The sequence below is a fragment of the Lepeophtheirus salmonis genome, chromosome 9, assembly GCF_016086655.4.
Source record: "Lepeophtheirus salmonis chromosome 9, UVic_Lsal_1.4, whole genome shotgun sequence".
Classification (NCBI taxonomy): Eukaryota; Metazoa; Arthropoda; class Copepoda; order Siphonostomatoida; family Caligidae; genus Lepeophtheirus; species Lepeophtheirus salmonis.
Window position 1 is genome coordinate 27,109,742 of NC_052139.2, and position 23,701 is coordinate 27,133,442.

Consider the following 23,701-nt stretch of genomic DNA (forward strand, 5'->3'; position numbering starts at 1 on the left):
TTGCAAAAATCTTTTGAATGAGTCTTTTGAGTTCTTTTCAACACTATTTTGACAATATTGGTCCTTCTACAGTATTGATGTCAACCCTCCTCGACATGCACCTTTTGGTTGCATGTCCATAAAAAGGCCTACAGTGTCTGTCATTCACACACCAAGGTCCCCAAAGCTAAGCTACGCTACCCTCCTTCCAAACTTTCTTCAAATTGTCAGGATTACTACAGTATGTTAAGATATTGATGTCCTCTTTTTTAATTTTCAGCTTCTCAAAAAGAAATTCCTAAATGAAAGGGGAGGGGGAAACATTTAGGATTAGAGACTCTTAAAAATCTGTATTGACTCAAATTTAAGGTAGAAAAGCAACCTTTATGTATTTTTTCCCCAATTGAAATTTACACATGACTGTTAAAAAATAGGTCGCCACAGAATGGTGAAAGAGCACTCCTTAAGCAACCGAAGCAGGGCCGTAGACACAGTTGAGGCCAGAAAAGGCTGGTTAATGTTGATTGGAAGCTTGGTGCACAGTTCCAAACCATTTAAAGGTGGTGTAACTGCCACTTTTTCGGGGAGAGCCTCGGGAACAAGGGTGGACATGAAGGAAAAAAAATACTTTCGAGAGTTGCAAAAACATTTATCAAAAATGAATAACAAATTGACGTCAAATGGTAGTCCAGCTTCACACGAGACTGTCTGCAAGCACATGAAGAAATTGCTGACGGTCTTGCCGTACAGGTCTGAAATGCAGCCGAAACTCACGGATATTCAGAAGAAAAACCAACTTATTTTTTGTTGTGAGGGGAAAAATTGGCCAATAAATGACTGGAGAAGAGTTCTTTTCTTTGAGAAGTCCACTTCTTAACTATCGCCATCGTAATCGTCAAACTGATTGTGTTTGGACTCGCAAGAAGGGAGATATTGTGCAAAGTTTCCCTTGAAAATTCCCCGTTTGGGGTCTTATTAACTACCAGACTCTTGGTTAGTTTCATTTTTTACCTCGAGAACAAACTGTGACGTCTTCATAATATGTTGAGACCATACTAAAGAAGTGAAAATAAGCCAAGAAAAAAAGATCGCTTCTGACACAGAAAATATTACCAGACATGTCAAGCACCATTTTCCAGCAAGGCGGTGCTTCTTCTCATAGCTCTCACGGGGCCCACGCCTGGCTTCAGGCTAACTTGGACTCATTTGGGGCAAAGGGTAAAATAGCTTGGCAACAGTTCCGACTTGTCTCTAATAAACAATCTATGAGTCATTGTCACAAAATAAGATCAATAAGTTACGGCCTGCAACCAATGAAGAAACTCTTGTCCAAAATGTATAATTTCCCTGATCGCAAATTTCAGATGAGACTTTGAATTATTTAATTGCTCGTATACCAAAACGCATTAAAAAATAAATAAAACTTATGAGGGGATATCTACTAAATTTACTTTCATTTATTTGTGCTTAAAAAAGAGAACATCAATTTCTTGACATAATGTTCATTTTGATTTATTTTATTTCTAGATAGCCACATGACATATTTTATACATTATTGTTCAATACCATTGATATTATTGAAGTATTAGCGTTGATATGATCCTTTATTTTATAGTTACTTTTGATTGGAAGTTATTTCAATCGGAAAAGAATATGATACAAAAAAAAACATTGCAAAAAGTTTTTTTTAATACGGAATCTTATCTTTATAACATTATCTAAGTTAAACCAATTTCCCCTATACAGGAGATACATACTATTAAAGCTAGCAATTGGAAAAATAATGAATATATTTTTAATACACCTATTTGATTAAAATTGGCTAAAAGCAGCATACAGCAGAAAGTTTTCGTCAAAGGGTTCTAGAATCATCATTATTATGTATGTGTTCAATTGTAAAAAATTCTTTGTTGAAGTATACAGTTTTTGGTATTGGCTATCGAACATTTTTCCGCATATTTATTGGTATCCCCGATTCTTACTATATCCTTTGCTCACTTTTTTTGCATTATTTAGAAATCACTACTAACACAATGCATACTCAATTCTAGTCTTAGTTTTTTTTTTCTAATTCTAATTGAGCGGGTGCTTTAGGCATGAATAACTTTGGGAACCATTCAGTGTGGAGATGATAAATCTTTTATTTTCTTTTTTATTTACATTGAAGATAAATTGTGAGGAGGGGATATAAGAAATAATATTGAAATTTTGGGATCTATTTATGACGTAAATTGTTATTTGTTCATTGTACCCCCACTAAAAATACCCATTTATAATCATTGATCAATCAAATCGTTTATTCAAACAAGGCACTTTATTCTCTTATATAAGTAAATATTTATAGTAGAATGTCCTTCCCGTCTTCCTAGCCGTATTCCATTCATCATACTTAGTCTTCGCATAAAGTACTTAAATATATTGGTGTGGCACTTAGCAATTTTTTTTTTTAAATGTAGAAAAAAAAATCCCAAATTTGGTCTTTTCAAATCATGTAAAGGGTGCTCCAGATAAAATGGGAAACAATCCTTAAAGGCATATTTGAACTAACTAAATGAAGTATAACCATATTTTTTTTAATTATTTGAAAGCTATATTAAATGAAATTCAATTATTCATAATGAGATCCGCCACTCTTAATAAACTCAACCAAACAGCACCAGAAGATTTGGCAACCCGGGCGATCTAATGCAGATTTAGTATTGCCATTGTCTTGGTTCTTGTGTTCCCCTTTTAATTTACATTACCTGGATGGATGGAGCAGCCCAAGCAATAAATTATACCTTCATAAGTGCACCGGCCCAATAGGCCAAAAAAGTGCAGAATGTCTCATCCACAAAATGTTATCACTTTTGCAGCCTGTATTTTTGCCTTGCAAACAGTACAGACCTGATTTTTATATCGCATGGGTAGGTTCGAGCACGAGGCCTATTTCAAGGTTTTTTCGTCTGCGGAGGGGCTGGTAGGAGTCCATTATCTGAACAAATGCAAAGATGGATCCTCAGGAGGTCACATTGCCCTGCTAAACCTTCCAGTGTCTCTTGTGGCCGATGTTATCAAGACAGGCGAATCTCATTAGGAATATTTGAATTTCATTTAATGTAGCTATCAAATAATTAAAAATATGGGGTTACTTCTTCGTTATAAACTTTAAAAGATTTCCCACATTTATCTGGACCACCATTTTTACAATGAAATAAGTCTTGTATCGGGCCTAGATCTACATTCCCATTGAATATTTTTTTTTCCCCCTTAAGTTTTTTTTTTTTCTAATTGGTCCAGTTTTTTTATATATTTATCCGTATATCCGAAGGACCAATAAGTAGGCCCTTGAGTAATTACCCATCGACTGAAAGACACATTTTTCTTTAATAATATACAAGATATCTCCCTCTAGAAATCCTCAGGATTACTCTCCGTTTCTCTTGAGCACACACTTAACTACTGAAGGACTGATGAGTGCTTTAGCATTTAGAACACTCAGTAACAAAAACATACAAACCACTCCTTCCCGTATGCTACAAACAAAAACACGCGCTAGATTTATTCATTTTTACAAAGTAGAGTTTATATTTTATTCAAATCTCAACATATACGGAAAATGGATATATTATGATATCCTTACGAGACTTTTAACAATACACAACAGTTATCTTTATATACCATACGCCTGCAATATTTTATTCAAGACTAGATTGTTATTTTTTAAAGCAAAAATATGCTATACCATTTACATCCAAGAGAGATATATCCAGTTTACCCTGTATACTCGTTCGATGCACTGATTCTTTAATATTTAAAAAAATACCCTTTTGCTATAAATTTCTAAGAATAACAATATTTGTACCCACAGCATATGTTAAGAACACTTTTGTTCATGTTCAGTTTGTATTTAATTTATTTCTTCTGCGTTATCAAGAATTTTACATGTTTTCTATTTTCTTATTCAAAATACCTCCCCATACTCGGAGATACAAGCTAAGTCAGTAATTATTATCAACCATTTCATCATTACTCAAAAATTATTTATCATTTATTTTAATATTTTTAAAATTAATAGACTCAAGTAACAAATTCAGACGGTCGTTTTTTTATATCTTGACGGATATATTTAATAATTATTTTTAATAACTTAGAAAAGTAATAAATAGGAATTGGAATCGTAAATGAAATATTATTTTCCCGATGACGATTTCAGAAAAAATAACCGAATCTGATTCCGATTAATCGTATCTTCACTAATTCATACGACTACATTACTATTTCTATGGTAAAAATATGTTTATGATTTACATCAGGGATCTATATACAGTGCAACCTGTGATTGATTTTCCTACATTCATTCAAACAGGCCGATAAACTTTGTTTTATTAATATGATTTTAATTTTATGGGTTTAAAAAATTGGAGATATGCTTTTTTTTGGCTAATTCAGGATTGAGGGCTAATATTAGTTTAAAGTAACTTAAGTTATTTCGGAGAGACAAGTTTTATTATGAAGGGAGTAAATGGAAGGGCGATACAATTCAAAGTAAAAAAATAATTTTACACCATAAATTTCATGTATACCAATATTTATATTTGCCACATTTTTACCGAGACAGCTGTGTAAAAACCTTTTTTTCATTACAGGTAGTTCAAGAGTATGAGCGCTCCGTCATATTTCGACTTGGCCGACTGCGAAAAGGTGGAGCAAAAGGCCCTGGAATATTCTTTGTCATACCATGTATTGACACGTATCGAAAAGTAGACTTGCGGACCGTTTCTTTCGACGTCCCCCCTCAAGAGGTGAGTAGTGCCCTCTTTTTTTCTTTATATACGTTTGATGAAAAAAAAAAGTTATTCTTGTCAACCATTATATAAGCTTATTATTGGAGTTGTAAAAATTATAGATAAATGTGCGTGTAAAATAAATACAACACTTTGAATTGACAATCTCCATACTTAGGAGTGCATCTTTTGTAGAGTGTGAGTAAAAGACAAGAGAGAAAACTTATGCTACTAGAGCGCGAGTAAAAGACGAGAGAGAAAACTTATGCTACTATTGTTTGTAAAGTGTCAAAATCCTGGCAAGAATATATTATAATTTTGGGGGTAATTTTGCACCATACATTTTTCCTGCTGGTAATTTTGCAATGTTGATATAAAATATATTTCTACAATGTTTATATGAGTTGACCAACAAGATCTTCTTATCATAAGTAATTTATTTCACCATAATAAAACCCGTGACTCTATTGCAATCTTTCCTCAAAAAAAGAAAAGTAAAAAAGGGCCAAATGGTAGTTAGCCAAATAAGTGAAACACACCAACTGCCATTGATATCTTATTAACTCCCAGACTATCACTCTCAAATTATTTCTCCACTAATTTTAATACGATGGAAAATTTTACTTGTCCTCTGCTGTTGACAAAAAATTTTGTGCAAAAAAATTTATAGTACTACATTTTTTATAAAAATATTTCAAAGATGTTTTTCAAAAAATTAAATTTTTCGTAATTTTTTTTTTTGAAAATTTCAATTAAATATCAAATGTTAAAATTTTCTAATAAAAAGCAAAAGTTCCTTAATTAGAGGAGGGGGTGTACCGCCTCTAGCACACCCCTTGCCCCATCCCTTGCGGACAGCCCTGTCTAACTAATGCTAACAAGAGTCTCAATTTAATAGTACTTTATGTCTTCTCCATCTTTCTACTCTACAAAATGCCCATTCTTACTCCTACTATAACATTTTTTTCAATATTTTTCTTTATTGATTGGCTGAAAGTAGCCCAATAATATGAGAGGAACGGCAAATAAGAACAAGAAAGTAATATAATTATTCTGAGGAATAAGGAGATTGTCAATTGATATCCATTCTTTTATTTTACACACACACACACTTATTCATTATTTTTCCCCATCTCTACTCATTATATATGACGTGTGTGCTTCCTCATTTACATCCTTACTCATCCATCATCCCAGGTGCTGTCACGTGACTCTGTAACCGTGACCGTAGACGCAGTGGTATACTACAGAGTCTCAAATCCAACAATGGCTACGAATAATGTCGAGGATTTTAGGTAAAGGCACATCCGGCATTTTTCCCCTTCTTCTTTCACAGCAGAGTCCTCTTCTGGCTTACTTTTGTAATAAATAGATGTGCGTTTCTTTCCCTCTCTATTTGATTTTTTGTACAAAGTGATAACTACATAATGTATATATATGTAAATTAATTTAATGAAGGTTCTGTTGTCCTCGTACAATGCCCCATCTATGAACCTACATGTCATTCTACATATGAACCTAGGTACTGCATGAAGAGTCTTCAATCCACCACAAAATTATTTGTATATAAGCATAACTATTTATATTGTATGGTTCTTCTACAGCGGGAGTAGTGTACTGGCTTAACTTTCACAGGTGGTCATGATTAAATATTATAAGGCATTTTGATTGTCTCAAATTTGTGGGGGAAAAATTGTTTAAGGCCCGTTTTCTATTGGCAGAACTGTGAATGTAGGAATTTTCCTTATTCTAAATTTTATCTTACAAAAAAAATTTATATATCATTAATCAAAAAGAGATAAATATTATACTTTTAAACAATTGTAACAACCATTTTTTATCATTATTTTACGACAAATGTTCAAAATACCGCCTTTTCTTTGAATCTCTGCCATAGCACCACTGCCGCTGTAGCCTCCCTAATTTAGCCTAAACGTGTTTGTTGTAAATTTATAATATTTGGAAATTAGTGTTTTGCACTAAGTTTGTTTTATTTTATCACGTTTATATTTTTATAGATTCTTACGAAGGATGCAGTCACGGTTTCCGTGGAAGCTGTCATATATTATCGAATCAGTGATGCTTCAGCAGTTGTTAACAAATTGGAGAACCATAGGTTTTGAATTTATTTCTCACTAAATTTATTACCAAAAAAAGTTCATCCATCCATTCATTTTTATTTAAAAAATACAATTCTCTCAAGAGAAAGAGATTTTTGAAAAAGACTACTCCAAGTTGCGACTGGACTTTTAGTCAAAGCATATCTTATATTCTGGGTTAAAAATCATTAAAGAAAAACAATTCTTATATGTGACCTATCAACAGAAAATTATTCATTTAAAAATTGAGCCTGGATTGCATTTGTATTTTTCGACGAATTATTGTCAACTTCTATCGACAAATTATTCTTAGTCCCCCTTTGTTAATGTAACTTTTGTGGTCAAAATTTGTCATATGATTGGAAAATTAGTTACAAAGTAAATTGATAATTGTTTTTAAAAAAAAGGACATTATCTTTGATAAAACAGGAAACCAAAAATCATTGTGGTTCTGTAAGACCCTTTATATTATAAAAAACAATTATTTATTTTTTTCGATAAATTGAATACAAAAAAAAAAAAAGTGCAGTTATTCAATCGTAGAATACTAACATTGGCCAATTTCGACACATAAGCTCCTTTTTTTTTTAATTAGTAAAAAATGCCCTGAGAATTATGTAACTTTGTTAAATTAGGTTTTTGATTCTCCTCTGTAGAATTGTATCGTAAGTACAAGGAAAATAAATACTATTCTGAAATTGGGGCATTCCTACATACATACTTCAATCTTGTGGCCAACATGTGGCCCAATATTATAAGAAATCGAAGAAAACGAACTTTCTAAATATTAAATGTTTAGTGTTCTTAGGATATAAATTGCTTTAAAAATATTTATATACCACAAAGACCACTTTGTTTAAAACATACCCTATCAGTATTTTGCAATATTTTATATAAACTTTATACCACAGTGATGCTATTGGAATAAGGTTTTATTTGCAAATAAATGAACATTATTTTTTAAAATCTTTGTTATTAAGAGTACACAAAATAAGCCAAAATGATTTTTGTCAAAATTCAGTGTGGATTACATTTGTATTCTCTGACCTCTTTATCTTCAATTTAGAAGGATAAATTATTTTTGGTGTGTTGAAAAGATTTTTTTTTTTTTTATTTTAATTGGCGAAACTGATCGTCACAATAAAAAAATTAAGAAATTGACATACTTATATCAAAAGGGTCATATCGAGGTCAATATAAGTATTTTGAATAGAATAAAAGTTAAAAACTATAACAAAAATTCTTGGTTATCTTATCTGATTCCAGTGATTTGAAAATAAAAGGTCTATTATTGACTCAAATAGGCCTATGAAATATTGGTCTTAATGTTTTCGATATGAAATAAAAAAATATAAATCAAGATTTTCTCCTGTTTTTTATTAAAGATTGGTTTTATGTTGACATAAAAAATTTACATGAGTTTACGCAAATCCTCAAATTATATCTACAAATAAATTTTATTTACCCGCAAATTGCACTAAAATACGCTGAAATGGATTATCACATTAAAAGAATGTGAATTTGATATATGTATCTTTCTTTTTAAAAGAGGCAATATTGGGATCAATATAAGTATCATAAATCAAAGGGAGTTTCTGAAATGTAGCTATTTTTTTTTTTGGCTATCTCAACTCACCCTATTTTTTTTTGAATAACAGGCTTGTAGTTGACTCAAATATGTCCATGAAATATTGAGCTGTATGTATACCAAAGGAAAACACAAAAGCAAGCTAGAAGGATTTTTCTCAGAATTATCTTCAATTTTTCCCCTCTAATTTTTACTATTAACTTGTTGTATTTTCCGCTAATTGTACTTAAAGTAGCCAAAACTGATATTCAGAATAAAAGAATAAGAAATTGAGACGTTACATTTGAAAAAAAGCCATATCGAGGCTAATATAAGTATTATTTATGAAATAAAAATAAACAACTATAGCCAAAATTCTTGGCTATTGGAATTTATCCCAGAAATCCAAATAATAAGTGTATAATTAACTCAAATATGACTATGAAATATTTTTTTTTGTATGAAGTAAAAAAGCATAAATTAGGACTGCTTTCTTTTGTGGATATTTATTGTCAGTATTTTTTCTTTGTATTTTAATTATTATAACAACATCACTATTTTGCTACTATAGTTTTGATGAGAGTTAAAATATATAATCATAAAAAAAGAACATTAAATTCTCCTGAAGTTAAAAAATAAAAATGAAAAAAGCATTGTCATTTTTTATATTATGTAAATATGCCAAATATTTTTAATAATATGTACAAATGTTTATAAAAAAATTGTCTGCAGGAATATTGTCATCCAAAAAACTACCATCAAAAAAAAAATTCCCTGCATTTTTAACCATACATCGAATGACTCATTTACCAATCTCTCCCATCTACAGATGGAACTGACAGGTCTGAGAATCTGTAAATAGTTTTCCTATCTGCAAACAAACTCTTGAACATAAGTAGCAGCTGTCTATTGCAAAAAAAGTTTTATCTGCACAACCCGTTGACCTGGAGAAATTACGACTCTATAGCAGATTACTTGAGATGGTGATTTTTAGCCTGTCTCGAGGTCCTACGGTTATCTTACTTATATCCCTAGTGCTTTAGTCACAATTTGAGAAGTTAAGAGGGATCCTTTATGGTTTTTAAACTGGCAGTATTTGTATTAAATCTGCCTCGTTGTCCCAAGCGTATACCCCACAGCCCGTTATTCTAAATAATTGTTGTACAATCTCAAATACCATATCAAATCTGCTTCTCAAGGACCTTCTTTACTAGAATTCTGTCCATTTTTCAATCTCTTCCTTGATTAAGTTTTCCAGAGAGGCCTCAGAGGTATGAGGAAGACTTTTGGTATGGTATTCTAATTTGACGTACGCAAATTGTCCATTTAATTAGGAGCTTGACGCCTTGAGACAAATTGGGAGGTCATTTCTCCTTCCCAACGAGTAGATACAGATCCGGCTGATACAGATAGCATCAGGGCTAAAAACTAAAATATAGTCTTGTGTGAACCCCCTACCAACTTTTTTCATTCATTTCTCAGATATCTCTTGCATGGACACTCATGGACTTGAGGGGATATGTCTGGGCTGTTTTCGTTAATCCTCTAGATCCAGTTTGGCATTTTTGACAAAGCCCTTTTTCTAAGGAATTGGAATTGCTGATGGAGTAGACAGTGATCTTGGAGAATGCTAGGATTACACAAATGGAAATTTGTCGATTATGTTCAAGTGTAATTTACTCGACTCACGTTTGGTTTGTTTTGTAACTAATTGTTTATACTTAAATATATTCAAATATGAATTTTTTTCAACCACTTCAACTACATTAATGATTGAATTATTATGTGCTTAGATTTCAATGTACATCCAAGTAGTAACTAGGTCGAAGTGGGTTTATATGGAGAGTATCACTGAAAATTTCTTTGGGAGTTATTTTCTACACTGTGAAAGCAAAATTTGTCTGTAAGTTAATAACCACTTACTCTGGATATATTTCTTATGTGGACCTAGTGTTTTAAGGAGGAATTGTCTGGGGAACAAAGAAATATGATGGAGTCATTGAAAACAAACTGATACTGCCTCATAGTGGGCTGTAACATTGTCATCTTGAATTGAATTGATGCATACTTTGACAAATAGTAGCCGTCATATAGTCTTTGTTCTGCTTGGAAGTGACATTAACTTCCCTCCCCATCATACTCTAAATTGCAAAGTTTAGGTGGTTGAGATCAAGAGAAAAAGGGATGCACATTTCATTTGAGGTAAAGTGATCAAATTTTTGTTACAATAGGAATGAGCTAGCACTCAATCCTGCTGGAAGTAGATTTGGTCCCTTGGCAATGCCGTTATTATTCGTATAAAGTTAAGAAAAAACGACTTTTAAAGGAATATTAATCAGCGTGGGCGGAAAACTGCCCAGGAGAAAATAGCTTGTGGAAGAATGCTCGGTAGAAAATTGCACATACTTTTTTTTTCAAACCTCACGATGAGTAATAACACACTAAAAATTTGCTTGATATGACAAACGCTATATGATTCATATTTGTTTGTTCTATCCCTCAAGAAAGTACTTTCAAGTTTGAGTAATATTATTGTAATTTAGGAGGAGGAGAGGGGTGAATAATAGCTTAGGGTTTTTAAAGATATGATTTAATGCTAGATGCATTTACAGTGGTTCACCCCATGTACCAACGCACAATCTGAGTACTTGAAACTATTTTTTTGTCATTGGAGGGGTTCTTTGGAATATTGGATTAATTGTTGGTGGTTTTTAAGGATACAAGGATACCTACGGGTACTAATTTTGCTATTAGAGGTGTTCCTTAGATGCAATGGTGGTGGTTTTCAGCAGTCCCACAATACTCCCTGGCCAATTTGAGGAGGCCCTAAGCTATTTACTCCCCTCCTGTTTGTCGCAAATAATATCAAGCGAATTTATTATGTGTCATTATTTATTTGAAGTTAGAACAAAATACGGGCAATTTTCCTCCATGGCAATCACCCACGGCCAATTTTCCTATTTCCATTAATCAGATATTTACTTTTTTCTATCTTGAATAAAGTATATACTTAATTTAGGCGCCAGATCCTGGTGTAGTAGTAATCGAACAATCTCTGAGGATTACAATAATAAGATATTTTTTTCATTATCATAATATTATTTTTGTAGTAAAAAAACAACACTCTCTAAGGAGGAAGGAGAAAGCACAGCTCGTAACTATAATATTTTTTTATAATTTAACCGTATATATTATTCATAGGCTAGAATGTTTTTTAAGAAAAGCTAGAGAAAAAAAATGAAAATAGATAGATGGAAGAAAATAATAGTTTAAATACTGTAAAACCTCCATTAACAAACTGAATACGATTTATGTTCTTCGGTCAAAATAATAAAATGAAAATTCACTTCCTTGTCTCGGAATAAAAGGCCGTGCGGTCAGTGTTACGGAAGCAACTGTTATTATCTACTCATCTCCATTATGCAAATGAAAAATTTTGTAGAACATAAAATTAACTGTTGATTGCTAAGAAAAACAGGGTCTTAGTTACAACCAGGAGTACACACTACGAGAAGAGGATTGAGCGCAAAAGAAATACTGAGCCATCTCAAAGGAACCTGTGAACTCATTGTGATGTTTTCTAATGAGAATACCTTTACTGTTGGCCTTGTTTTCAATAGGAAGAATAATCGATTACTCACATTTGGGGAAGTAGCAGAGGAGGACCGAAATGCCTCCACCCTGCATCAGTTCTGATGTTAAGCCTTTTTGCATCCAACAGGAAGGTCATGAAACCCGTGAGGTTCCCTTTACGAAACAGATTGAAAGATGTGGAGTATGTCAAAGTTCTGGATACCAAAGTTATCTAATAGATCAAATCCATCATTGACAAGATGGAGCACCTCTGTACACCGCATAGAAATCCCATCTGTGGCTCCAGATCAACATGTACTTTTGAACGAATTAATTCTGGGGACCCCAGAGCCCACGTGGAATCCAAGGTATCCAGGAGACTCCACAATATGATGCGGGCCCTGAAAACCTCCTTCAACTAGGACTGGGTATCCATGAGTGCCAAGTACATCCAGTGGGTCTACAGCAGCTCCCTTCATCCCTCCGGAGCTCACCATCAATTCTGAGGGTGAATGCATTGACTAAAACATGTTCTTTGGCTTTCAATTATTATAAATAAGCTTGTTTCCCAATTGGAACAAGGTCTTGCCATGGACTTCAATACTTTGTGTGTTAAAATGGGTAAATAGTTAGGGTTGGCCATGTATAAGTACAAGTGCGTGAAAGACGAACAATAATACTAAGGATTGTTTGGGAAAGGTTGTTGGTCTCGAAGTAAACAAGTTTCGATGAGCTCCTTGTCCTGATTGTCCCTGTAAGTCCTTGTTAAAGAAGGAGTATAATTGAGGATCGACATAAAAGTATTTCCTGCCCATATTCAAGCTGTAAACGGAGCGGGATTTTGTTTGTTTCCTTCCGCTCAAAGCTGCTTGTAGCTGATCTAATAAAAAGTAATGGCAGTTTTTTACCTCCTTCATGTCTGGTTTCTTTTGTTTTTACATTCCAGGAGGACATATCTTATAAATCAATGGTTATTAGGTACTATTATGGATGTTCTGAACGTTGATTGGTGTAATTATAATTTCCTTTTGTTATTTATGAATTATTCACAACTGTTATTGCAAAATAATTACGCAGTTAGGAAGAATTGTTTATCTATCAATTGTTTTTTGGTACTGTTCTGGAGAGGGAAATGTACATTGACTTCAAAGACAATTAAAGACCAAATGAAGGACTTAACATCCAACAGAGTGTGTACCCAAACCTTGCAATATCCTTTATTTAACACTTCATCACCCTTGTATTTAATTACAAGGTTTCCTTACGCCACTAAACGACAGTAGAAACAAAAATAAACAAGTTCCGTATCTCTATTTGGTAAAAACGTCGGAGCAACAACAAAAAGGCAACACGCTGTGCGATCTCCTCCACACCTGTGTTTGTGCCAAAAAAGTACACAGAGACCGTTTGCATCTCTATCCCAACTGCCTTCAGCATAAAAATGTCCATTTTAACCACATGTAGTGTAAAAGAATCCAAACTTATGCTGCAACAATATGGTGGTCGTCTGGCCTGCCTCTATGTGACTCTCCCCCAATCCTGACCTCAACCCCCTAAACTTAGCAGTTTGGTACATCTTGGACAAAAATGTTTGCTACGCCTCTCATCCAAATTTGGATTCGCTCCGAGCTGCCATTGAGGCAGTATGGTATACCATGGAAACTGCTTTCATCATCAAGAGCTCCCAACTTATTTGCCTACCAGTGGAGGCTGTTATTTCTTGTAAAGTAGGAAATACTGGATAAAAAATATATCTAAAAATTGGCATTGAAAAAAGTCATAAGATGATTCTGAGCTCTGGTTCTTGACAGAATTAAAATCAAGTTTTTTTGTAATTTAGTCATGCTGGAAACAGAATTGGGCATTCTGAATAATTCTTACGTAAACTTACTCAGTGCAAATACATCTGTCCATTTAAAGAAAGTTTCTACCAGTTTGAGTGATTCAACCTCCATCGTATTTGCCTTTAATATTCTTTTTTTAACTATAACGTCTACCCTAGCATAGAAACCCAAATTCATCAATTTTCTTTACGAAAAAGCGTTTAATCGTTATTTTGTGCAAACACTTCTTGAAGGAGTTTGAAAAATTATTATAATTTTTTGATCATCATAACATGTGTATGTATTTTGTATATAGTATTATTTTTGGGCTATATATGTATGTATAAAGCCTAAGAATAATAATTCATACAAAAATGGAATTTAAAAAAATGAATTAAATTATGGCTTATTTTAATATCTAACCATCATAAAAGAATTTGAGAGTATCACCCATTTTGTGAACCTATCAGCGTAGGGTTTGGCTTCAAAACTCCGAACGGAATTCATTCAGTCTTTTACAAAACTTTGGCGTATCAAACTGATTCATTTCTAAATATTAGTTTAAGTATAAACTAGCGTTTTTTACTAGATATCTTAAATGTGCTATATGTCACGATTAATTCATTGCATCAAAAAAGTATCTGATATTATGCTTAAAGTTTAAGCGTACAGCTTAAAAAACTGCATTTACAGTTTTGTGTTTTGGTGAAACCAGTTATATATTACAATGTTCTACGATCCCAATATAAAATCCAAAAGTAAAGTGGTTGTACCAACAATTTTATTTTGGTAATATAGAAGTCAAGGATGAGGACATCTCTGGAAGGCATATGATCAAAAATGTCGATAAAATCCTGCAAAATAATCGAGTTGTACCGGCACGTGATCATTTATTGAATTGCCAGGAACTGAATTTAATAGAATAAAACCGTTTGGAACCATTTTCATAAGGCTGTTCTTAAAAAGAAGCTCAATGGATGTATACCACACGAATTGACGCAAAAGAACCTTTTGGATTGAAATGGTGTTTGCAACTCTTTGCTGAAACGCAACAAAATCAATCCATTTTTGAAGCAATTTGTGGCTGGTAATGAAAAAATGGGTCACATAAGAGAGCAGTAACAGCAAAGGATCGTGGTTGAAGCGGCTTAGAAGGTTATCCTTTGCGTTTGGTTGGATTGAAAAGGAATCATTCACTATAGGGTGCTCCTCTCAGGCAAGACACTCAATGTGGACTTATATTGTAAACAACTGACCAAATTGAAGCAAATGATCAACTATGTTAATTTTATTGTCAAAATAAATTGAAAAAAAAACCACTCAGAACGTTTTTTTTTGTATGAATAAAAGGAAAGATATACAGTACCAATTCTCTCTTAAATATATTTTACTATTCTACAAAACTCTAACTGTAAACTGAGATTCTAAAGTGGTAGCTTTTAATTTTGTAAAAGAAGCAACCTTTTTGAATGACAATTTAACGAGTACTGGGTAGCAAATAAATCTTGCAGCACCTCTTTTCATTCTATTATTGAGAGGTGCAGAGAGTTTTATTCATAAAGTTGGACACATTAAGATAAAGCTGTTGTTGTCACCTTTTAAATGAAATATTGCAAATAAATATATATAATTTCTGAATAAAAAGGGTTGTAGATTGAAACTTTGATCCATGCCGCCCATAACACCTGGGGCATAATAAAGTATCTCATGTTTAACTGCCACACCATCTGCCACGTTTCCAAATGCTTGGAAGATGGGTCCTCAAGCAGTAGACCAGTCAAATTAACCCCCAAGGCAGTCAAATACTCTTTTGAGTCCAACCCAGATTTGTCCATGGCTGAATTCTCAAAAAAGAAATCCTTTGACCCGTCTATTGTATTAATAGTAATCAAGACTGCTGAAATGTCAAAAATCTTTGAGATAGGGTCATTCTTGACACAAAAGCATTAACAAATCTGTATTGGTGTTGTAGGAGTCGTCTTAGTTATTTTTTGCCCTTCCAATAACAGTATCTCTACCCGTAGGACTACAACATATAGACAGTAGAGTCAAAAGCCTAACGAGTTCAGCAGTCCAACATTGCAGACCTTGTATTCTGCAAAAATAAGAAGTGAAGGATTATGAGCCGCAGCTATACCTCAAATGTGTGCAACCTTGCTTGAAGGTTGTTATTGCTACAAATGACGGTCAAGTTGACAAATAATTTATTATATTTAAAAAAATATAGTTAGACTAACAGATTCAGATTTTTTTATTCATTAAAACCACCTCCATCGTCAATTTTCTTCCGATACGAGTAGGCCTTTTCTACTTGGTTCCTATGCAAATCCTGTAATCCCTTCTTGATCCGAGTGAAAGTTCGTTTCTGTACAACAATACTTCAACTTATTAATAAATTATGTACAAACTATCATATTTACTAAACACTGGCAAGAAAAGGTCTGTAAAAAATTAATTTTACAAATCTATCTGCCAATGACTTTATGATCAGGTAACATAGTAATTAGGCTATTAAAATGTAGGAAAATTAAGGCTCAATATGGATTTAAACATTTATTTGTACCAAATTAAAGTTTTTTCTTTTAAATTTTAGATTCATCGAAAAATCTTCCCCCTTGGCGCTAGTGTTTTATAGACTTTTAACTTTCTTGCTGTTAGTTTTTCTAGATAGACAGGGATTCCAAACATTCTTTAAAATGTTCCACAACTCATTTTTACTTATAGGGCACTTTTCCCGAACTTTTCTGTCTAAGTGTTCCCACAATAGCTCTATTGTGCTCAAATCAGGAGATAGAGCTGGCCATTGTTAAGATGTGACAGGTTTCTTTCTTTTCTAATAAGTTTTTGCTGAGATTGGATTTATGTTTTGGGTCGGTCTCTGGTTGGAAAAATAATTTCAAGAATGCCAAAAGTCTGTAAAACAGTTATAGCTTCAAAAGAAGGATTTTTTTGATAAGGCTAAATTTTAAACAAAGATACTTTGAGATTTAACAAATAAGTGTGTATACCCATATTAAACCTTATTTTTTCTTCATTTTAATAGCCTATATCTGATGATAAAGTCATAAGTAGTTAGAAATAAAAGTGCAATTCCAATTGTCTACAAACTTTTTGAGCCACTTATTCTGGGACTTTCCAAATGAAAGATTATGTGATACTATGAAAAAAAAAACGTCATACAAAGTTAAATATATAACAAAAATCATATTTGTCATAAATCAGGAGTGAGGAGAATACCTGTACATAGATTGAGACGGAAAATACCGATTTGAAAACGATTAAATTTTTGGTCATCAGTCTGAGAACATTTTGACTTTTAAAGAACGTTACAAATTTCTGCTTGTTACCTAAGTTCTCTACGTACTGGTCTCAAAGAAAAATCAGTCTAGATTGGTCCCAAAGAAGAAATCCGTCAAATCGGTCGGGATTGGTCTTATTTAAAATTTGTTTTGGAACAATTCTGTAAATGAACTGTTGAGGATGTCAGTTATGTTTTTAAATTGTGAGCATCGACTTACAATGACGTCATATCAAGTTGAACGTGTCGCACTAAACATATTAGTACAACTCATATATCAAATGGATACCAGAGAAAATAGATCCACATCGTATAATAATTTTTAAAATTTTATGGTCTCTCTTTTTCTTTCATTTCTGAATGTCTGAACTTAGTCTATAATACACATATATACATAATCTATAATACAACTCATCCCCAGGGTTGTGCAGATGTGCCCAAGCCAAGTTAAATTTATTCACCCCCGTTTCCCTGAGCACCAAAAAAACCTTCATAATTTCCAAAAACACACCCTGGTTCTCACGTTGTACATGTTCAGTGCTGTGTCAAAATACTGTTTACACTCCGACACCGCCGTGTTCCTTGGCACGTAGGAACCCTTCAATAATCAATAGTATACTCCAGCCTATGGGCTTTTCAGGTGAAGTGTTGGGCCAAACGCAATTTCAATTTCTCTGCCACCCCTTCCTTGATAATGAAGGAACCCTTTTTATCTACCAAAATACACCCCGGCTCTCCGGTTGTACATGGGAAGTAATGTACCAAAAGGCAGAACTTTATTTTTTACCATATTTTTAAGCACCAAGTACTCCTTCTAATATACTAGAATACAGCCCATCACACAGGTTGTGTATATGACTTGCTGGTCCCTGATTCAAGTTAAATTCTTCCACCTCCACTTTCCTGATCATCAAAGAACCTTTCTAATATCTTAAATATACCTCATCTTTCCGGGTAAAGGTGAAATAGTAAAAAATGTTATTTTAAGCTCCCCATGATCTTGAAGACCAAAATCATGTTACTAGAACTGTTTCTGCAACTATAAGAAGCTTCATAAAAAAAATTAACAAAATCCATTGATTGGTTTGGCCGTGATTGAAGGACAACCAAATACAGACAGACATTCACATTTAATATATATATACTAGAGAAAATCGATTTATAGATTCAGACAGGAAAAAATCGATTTAAATATTAAGACCTAAAAGTAGGTCTAGGACCTACAGATTTTGGTCTGAACCAATCAAATATCCTTCAAAATCGTTCTAGAAAAAAATCGGAGTAAGATTACAGTTTAGTCTCAAGAGATTTTTTTTAAATTAGGAGAGGACCTAGTTGCAACAGTGTAATTTACTCCAGCTCATAATATTGTAACAATATATACCTTACATCTAGCATATGTACATAAAAACAAATAATTGTAAAGAATCTTATCCATTTTAAATGTGTTGTTACTTTGGTAGTTTACCTACTGTAATATTTATAAGCTCTTGTTTTTCCAATTTCTATTTAGAATACCTCATTAATAAGTTATGTCTTTTTGGTTTTTTTTTCATTTTCTATACATATTTGCTTGCTTCTATGTAAATAGTCGCAGTACAGGTAAAACATTTCCACTCATTGAAATCCTTGCATGATGTTCTTTGGGGACATTCACAAACCATGTGGGCACTTCGGAGGAGGGGATGTAAGGCCTTAAACCACAGCTATCTTTGTTGGGGAGAGGGGAGTAAATTTAAAACTACATAGATCTGAATAATATGTCATGATTTAAAAATGTAAAGACGTCTAGCTCTATAGAAAACGCGCTCGGGATAAATTATTCTATTCAACTCAATTTGTGTAGGTTGTATACTTGGTCTAGAAAAAGAAAGAAACTTAATTTATACATAGTGACGTCAAAGAGAAGGAGTAATTGTAATATTATAATGTTTAATTAGTATTGATGGGACAATTAATAATCCTGGTGCCGATCCCGATACAATTATATTCAAGATTCACGATGACAATTCTTTGAAAGTTTAAATAATACCATTTTGCTGTCAGGAGAGTCCACAAGATTAAAAATAGGAAGGGCTTTTTTTTTGGAATTTTTTGTAAAAAGAAATTTGAAAAAGTATATTACTAGTATTAAATTTTCTAGTAAAAGTAAAAATACCTTAATTTGGGGGAGGGGCAATTTATTTTCCTCATAACTTAAAAATGTAATAAATAAGAATGGGAATCGCAAATTGCACATTATTTTCATGATGCTGATCACGACTCCAGAAAAATTCCGATTAATCTTCCCATCACTACATGATACACCGTCCATTTATACTCAAAATTAACGGTATTCAGACTGTAATACTTTTTTTTAAATTTCATGCATTTTGAAATACGTAAAGATCGTATTTGATATGTTAAAAAACCTTTTCACTCAAAATGAATCTGAACAAGTTTAAATTGGTGTATCAAGAAGATAGTATTTGTTATTACTAAAGTTAAAACATTAAAATTCATTTTACTATAAAGTTTTTTCCGAAATAATAGGTATTTTAAAAGGAATCCATTACTTTTCTGATAGATAGCTTTAGTAATCTTGATCTCACGTTGTATGAGCCGAATAAATTATCACTTTAGAAAGATAAGACTTCGAATTGAAAGTATTTCTAACACAATTTTATTAATGATTTCTCAGTATTGTTTAATCGAGCATCGAAGATGGACAGAATCATACGGAAAAATCCTAGTTTTTCTTTGATAAAGGCAAAAATGAAAGCCTGGCGTCTAAAATGTAATTGATGCTTATGGTGAGTATACTGTCAACAGCTAATCAAGCGCAATTTGGGTTTCGTAGATTCTGTTTCAGTAATTTTGATGTTCAAAATGCTTGAAGCCAATTTGAGTGGAATTGAGTTCCATCTGGACTACGCCATGCCATATACATCGATATTAACTCGCGGGAAGCTCCAAGAGATTGGTTGGGAGGTTATTATACATCCTCCTTATAGTCCGGACCTGACATCAAGTGGCAACCACCTGTTCCTGTCTATGGCCAACGCCCTTGGAACCACTTAAATAAAGCTGGATTCAAAAAGAAGCTTAATCTATGGGTGCCACACGAGCTAACTCAAACAATCCCATGAAACGAATTTCCATCTGCAAATCCTTACATAATTGCAACAAAATCGATCCATTTCTTAAGGGAATTGTTACTGGAAATAAAAAGAAGGCACTTTCAATTACATCAAAGAAAATGGTCGTGGTCCAATAAGGATGAGCTAGTGCAAACGGTGGAAAGCCCAGGATTAATGCCTATGAAGATTATTCTATCTGTTTGGTGGGATTAGAAGGGAATCATATACTATGAACTGCTTCCCCATAGCCAAGCTCTAAATTTGGAATTGCAATGTCAACAATTAGACCGTCTGAAGGAAGCCTTTACTATCTTTGTCTAATAGGGGAAGAATTATGTACCATCAGCAAAACGCCAGCCTACACACATCGATATTGAGCTTGGTTGGGAGGTTATTATGCATCCACTTTATAGTTCAGACCTGGCACCAAGTGATCACTACCTGTTTGTCTCTATGGCGAAAGATTTTCTTGGTGAAAACCCGACTCTCCCAGTTTTTTGTCAAATGGGATAAGGGTTTCTATGAAAGAGGACTTATGAAATTATTTTAAAAATGGCAACAAGTTATCGAACAAAACTGTCCATATTTTACCTAAATGGAATAATCATTATTAGACAACATAAAACATTGAAATTAAAGAAAAAATAATGGATTTCTTATTACTAAATCTTATATTTAATACGTTTTTTGAATTTTAGAATACAAAAAAATATACTCATTAATTTTAATGAGGTTGAGTGTAACATATAGAATAAAATAAATTGAAAAAAATGGAAATGGAGGATCAAAAGAACGACTTTCAAGCAAATAAATTAAAATAATTTATCACAACTTTATTAAAAGTTGTAAAATTTACAAATAAATGTAAGAAACGACATTTTTACAACGACTAGAAAGTTGTCTGTATTATAAAGGGTGTTTGATGAGCATATTAAAAAGTAATACTAATAACAGAAAATCCCAGTTCACAAACAATTTAAAAAAAAATTTTAAATTAATTAAAAACTTTCTTTTCTATATATTTTTTTGGTGATGGGAGGACAAAAAAAATATATATATGGTTTTATGACCAGGTAAAAACCAAAAAACACACACATAAGTCCAAATGGTAGGAATGAGGTTTGAAATGCTATTGAATAGGAATCAAGGGGTTTATTGATGATCCCTTTACAGACTTGGGTACGTTCTACCTTTTTCCATTCATCCCTTCATTTCTGAATAATTTTAATTTACTTCATTTTTTTAAGTGATCAATTTTTGTTCAAATTTACTTCGATAAGAAAAATAATATCCGTTTTATTCTTGAGTAGTGAACATACGTTCCTAAATAAGGTCAATAATATTCAAACCCTGATTGAAGAGTCATTTGTGCTCATAAAGGAGTGTAACTCTGATGATTTGTGGTGGAGATATCATTGTAAGTCGACTATGTAAATAAAAATTGATCATGTGATTGTTTTAAAAGATGTTTTTAGAGAATAACATATATTCTCTACTAATCGAAGAAGTGAACGGATTGGAAAAATGGCGCTCAATATACATGTCTGACTCTTTAATAAATCTATTTTTTGCATGTGTTAGCTTGCTGTTGCATGTATGTTTGTTTTTTTGCATGAATTAAAAGCTTAGCTTTTTATTGATCTACTTATTATTCTATTGTCTTTTTTTTCATGTGCCTTTAAATATCTAATTAATTATATAACCCAACAGCCATTCAACGCATTTGCTGGCTGCTACGACACTACGTAACGTACTGGGAACAAAGCATTTGGCTGAGATATTGTCAGAGAGAGAAACCATATCTCACGTTATGGAAACGACATTGGATGAGGCAACAGATCCCTGGGGAGTAAAAGTAGAGAGAGTGGAAATGTAGGGACACCTTTATTTTTTTATGAAACATTCATTCATATTTTCTGGTTATTTACAGAAAAGACGTTCGACTTCCTGTCCAACTACAAAGAGCTATGGCAGCGGAAGCAGAGGCTGCAAGAGAGGCTAGAGCAAAGGTGATCGCAGCAGAAGGAGAACAAAAGGCGTCAAGAGCACTTCGTGAAGCCTCGGATGTTATTTCTCAAAGTCCATCTGCTCTTCAGGTATGCTGTCTAATGTGTAAAGAAACTCGTTGTAAAGAAGTGGCGACAGGAAAATAAGGGGGTGGGGATCATATTCATCGATTCTAACAGGTTTAAAATTGTTAAACTCATTGAGTTCATATTTTGCACGCGTCATTTTTAAGGATGACGTATTTTTAAGCAGATAAAAGTTATAGTTAGAATCTCCTCGTGCCTTACAATATATGATCTTTTTCTGGTCACTAACTAACTCAATTTTTACACAGGAAAAAGGGAAATTTGATTTACCAAAAACAGCTGAGAAAGGAATAAATTGTAATTATATTCATCTCAAAAAGAGATTTTGCAATTTCAATCAGCTTTAGCTGATTTTAATGGCTACATGAAAACCCTTTCCCGAAAAAAGATGTCACTTTTGCGATTCCTTTAGGGATAACAACGGGTCGTTTGTAGGATTTGATTAGAGGGAACCAAATAATCTTTTTTTTTTTTTTAAATAAATCTTGAAATTATAAAAATTATATCCTTGATACTTTTTTTTGTCATAACGTACAAAATCTACTGAATTGGGATGGGGAGATTTAGAGGCCGTCCAGGCAACTTCAGTAAACTCTCTTGACAAGTAAAGTTACATTACTGTACGTGACGTATTTAATTTTTTCCACCCATTGCAAAATTCAGCTTGTTAATTCAATTAAAAGATTGACATCACAGAGGTTATTATGGAGAAATTCATGTAATACCCAAGCAAATTTAACTTTTTCTTTCTCGCCACTTCTCTGAGTATCAAGGAACCACTCTAATATCCGATAGCAAGTCCCAGCCCACCGCTTGTGCAAGTCAACTGATGTTGGCTGGGTGGTATTTTAGGATATTATAAGGGGTACTATACCATAATATACGTGGGCCGAGCTATACTTTGTGGTATTAAAAGGTGTCAGAAAAGTGGGGGCAGAAGATTTTTTTAAGATTCTATAGTTTGATTGACCAAATATGTATATTCCATTTCCAATTCAATTACAAACATCAATATTCTCGTGCAGTGAAATGACTCACAATCATGCTACTTCACAAATATATTACCCATATTAATAATATAAAATAATGATACAACAGTGGTCATGGGAAGGACATTTTTTTTTTGTTCGAGTGGGCTATTAATTTTTTTTTAATTTTAAGACAGGCTGAATTTGACTTAAGGACTATTTTATAAAGAAAGGATATGGTTTTAAAAAAATGTCTTCTATTTTTCAATTTAATTTGTTTTCCACACAACGGTCATTTTAGCCCCTCCAACCCAACGGAAACCCTGACAATCACAATTTTATCACGAAACGATATTACCTCAAAATTTTGCCCCTAACTTATTTATGGCAATCATTTTATCAGATATCACTTGGAT

General features: G+C 33.0%; 1 protein-coding gene across 4 annotated transcripts in view; it reads left to right on the forward strand.

Annotated features, from left to right (window-relative positions):
* Positions 1 to 23,701, forward strand: part of LOC121124510 (band 7 protein AGAP004871) — a 353,186-nt gene that overhangs the window by 328,946 nt on the left and 539 nt on the right. For 2 of the 4 annotated variants that reach the window (XM_071890909.1, XM_040719675.2), the window contains 4 exons: positions 4,608 to 4,763; positions 5,943 to 6,040; positions 21,935 to 22,096; positions 22,155 to 22,320. In XM_071890909.1, coding sequence (XP_071747010.1) covers positions 4,608 to 4,763; positions 5,943 to 6,040; positions 21,935 to 22,096; positions 22,155 to 22,320 — 582 coding nt within the window. Of the gene's footprint in view, positions 1 to 4,607; positions 4,764 to 5,942; positions 6,041 to 6,763; positions 6,862 to 21,934; positions 22,097 to 22,154; positions 22,321 to 23,701 lie in introns of all 4 variants that reach the window. The other 2 variants (XM_071890910.1, XM_040719676.2) reach the window with 1 other exon arrangement.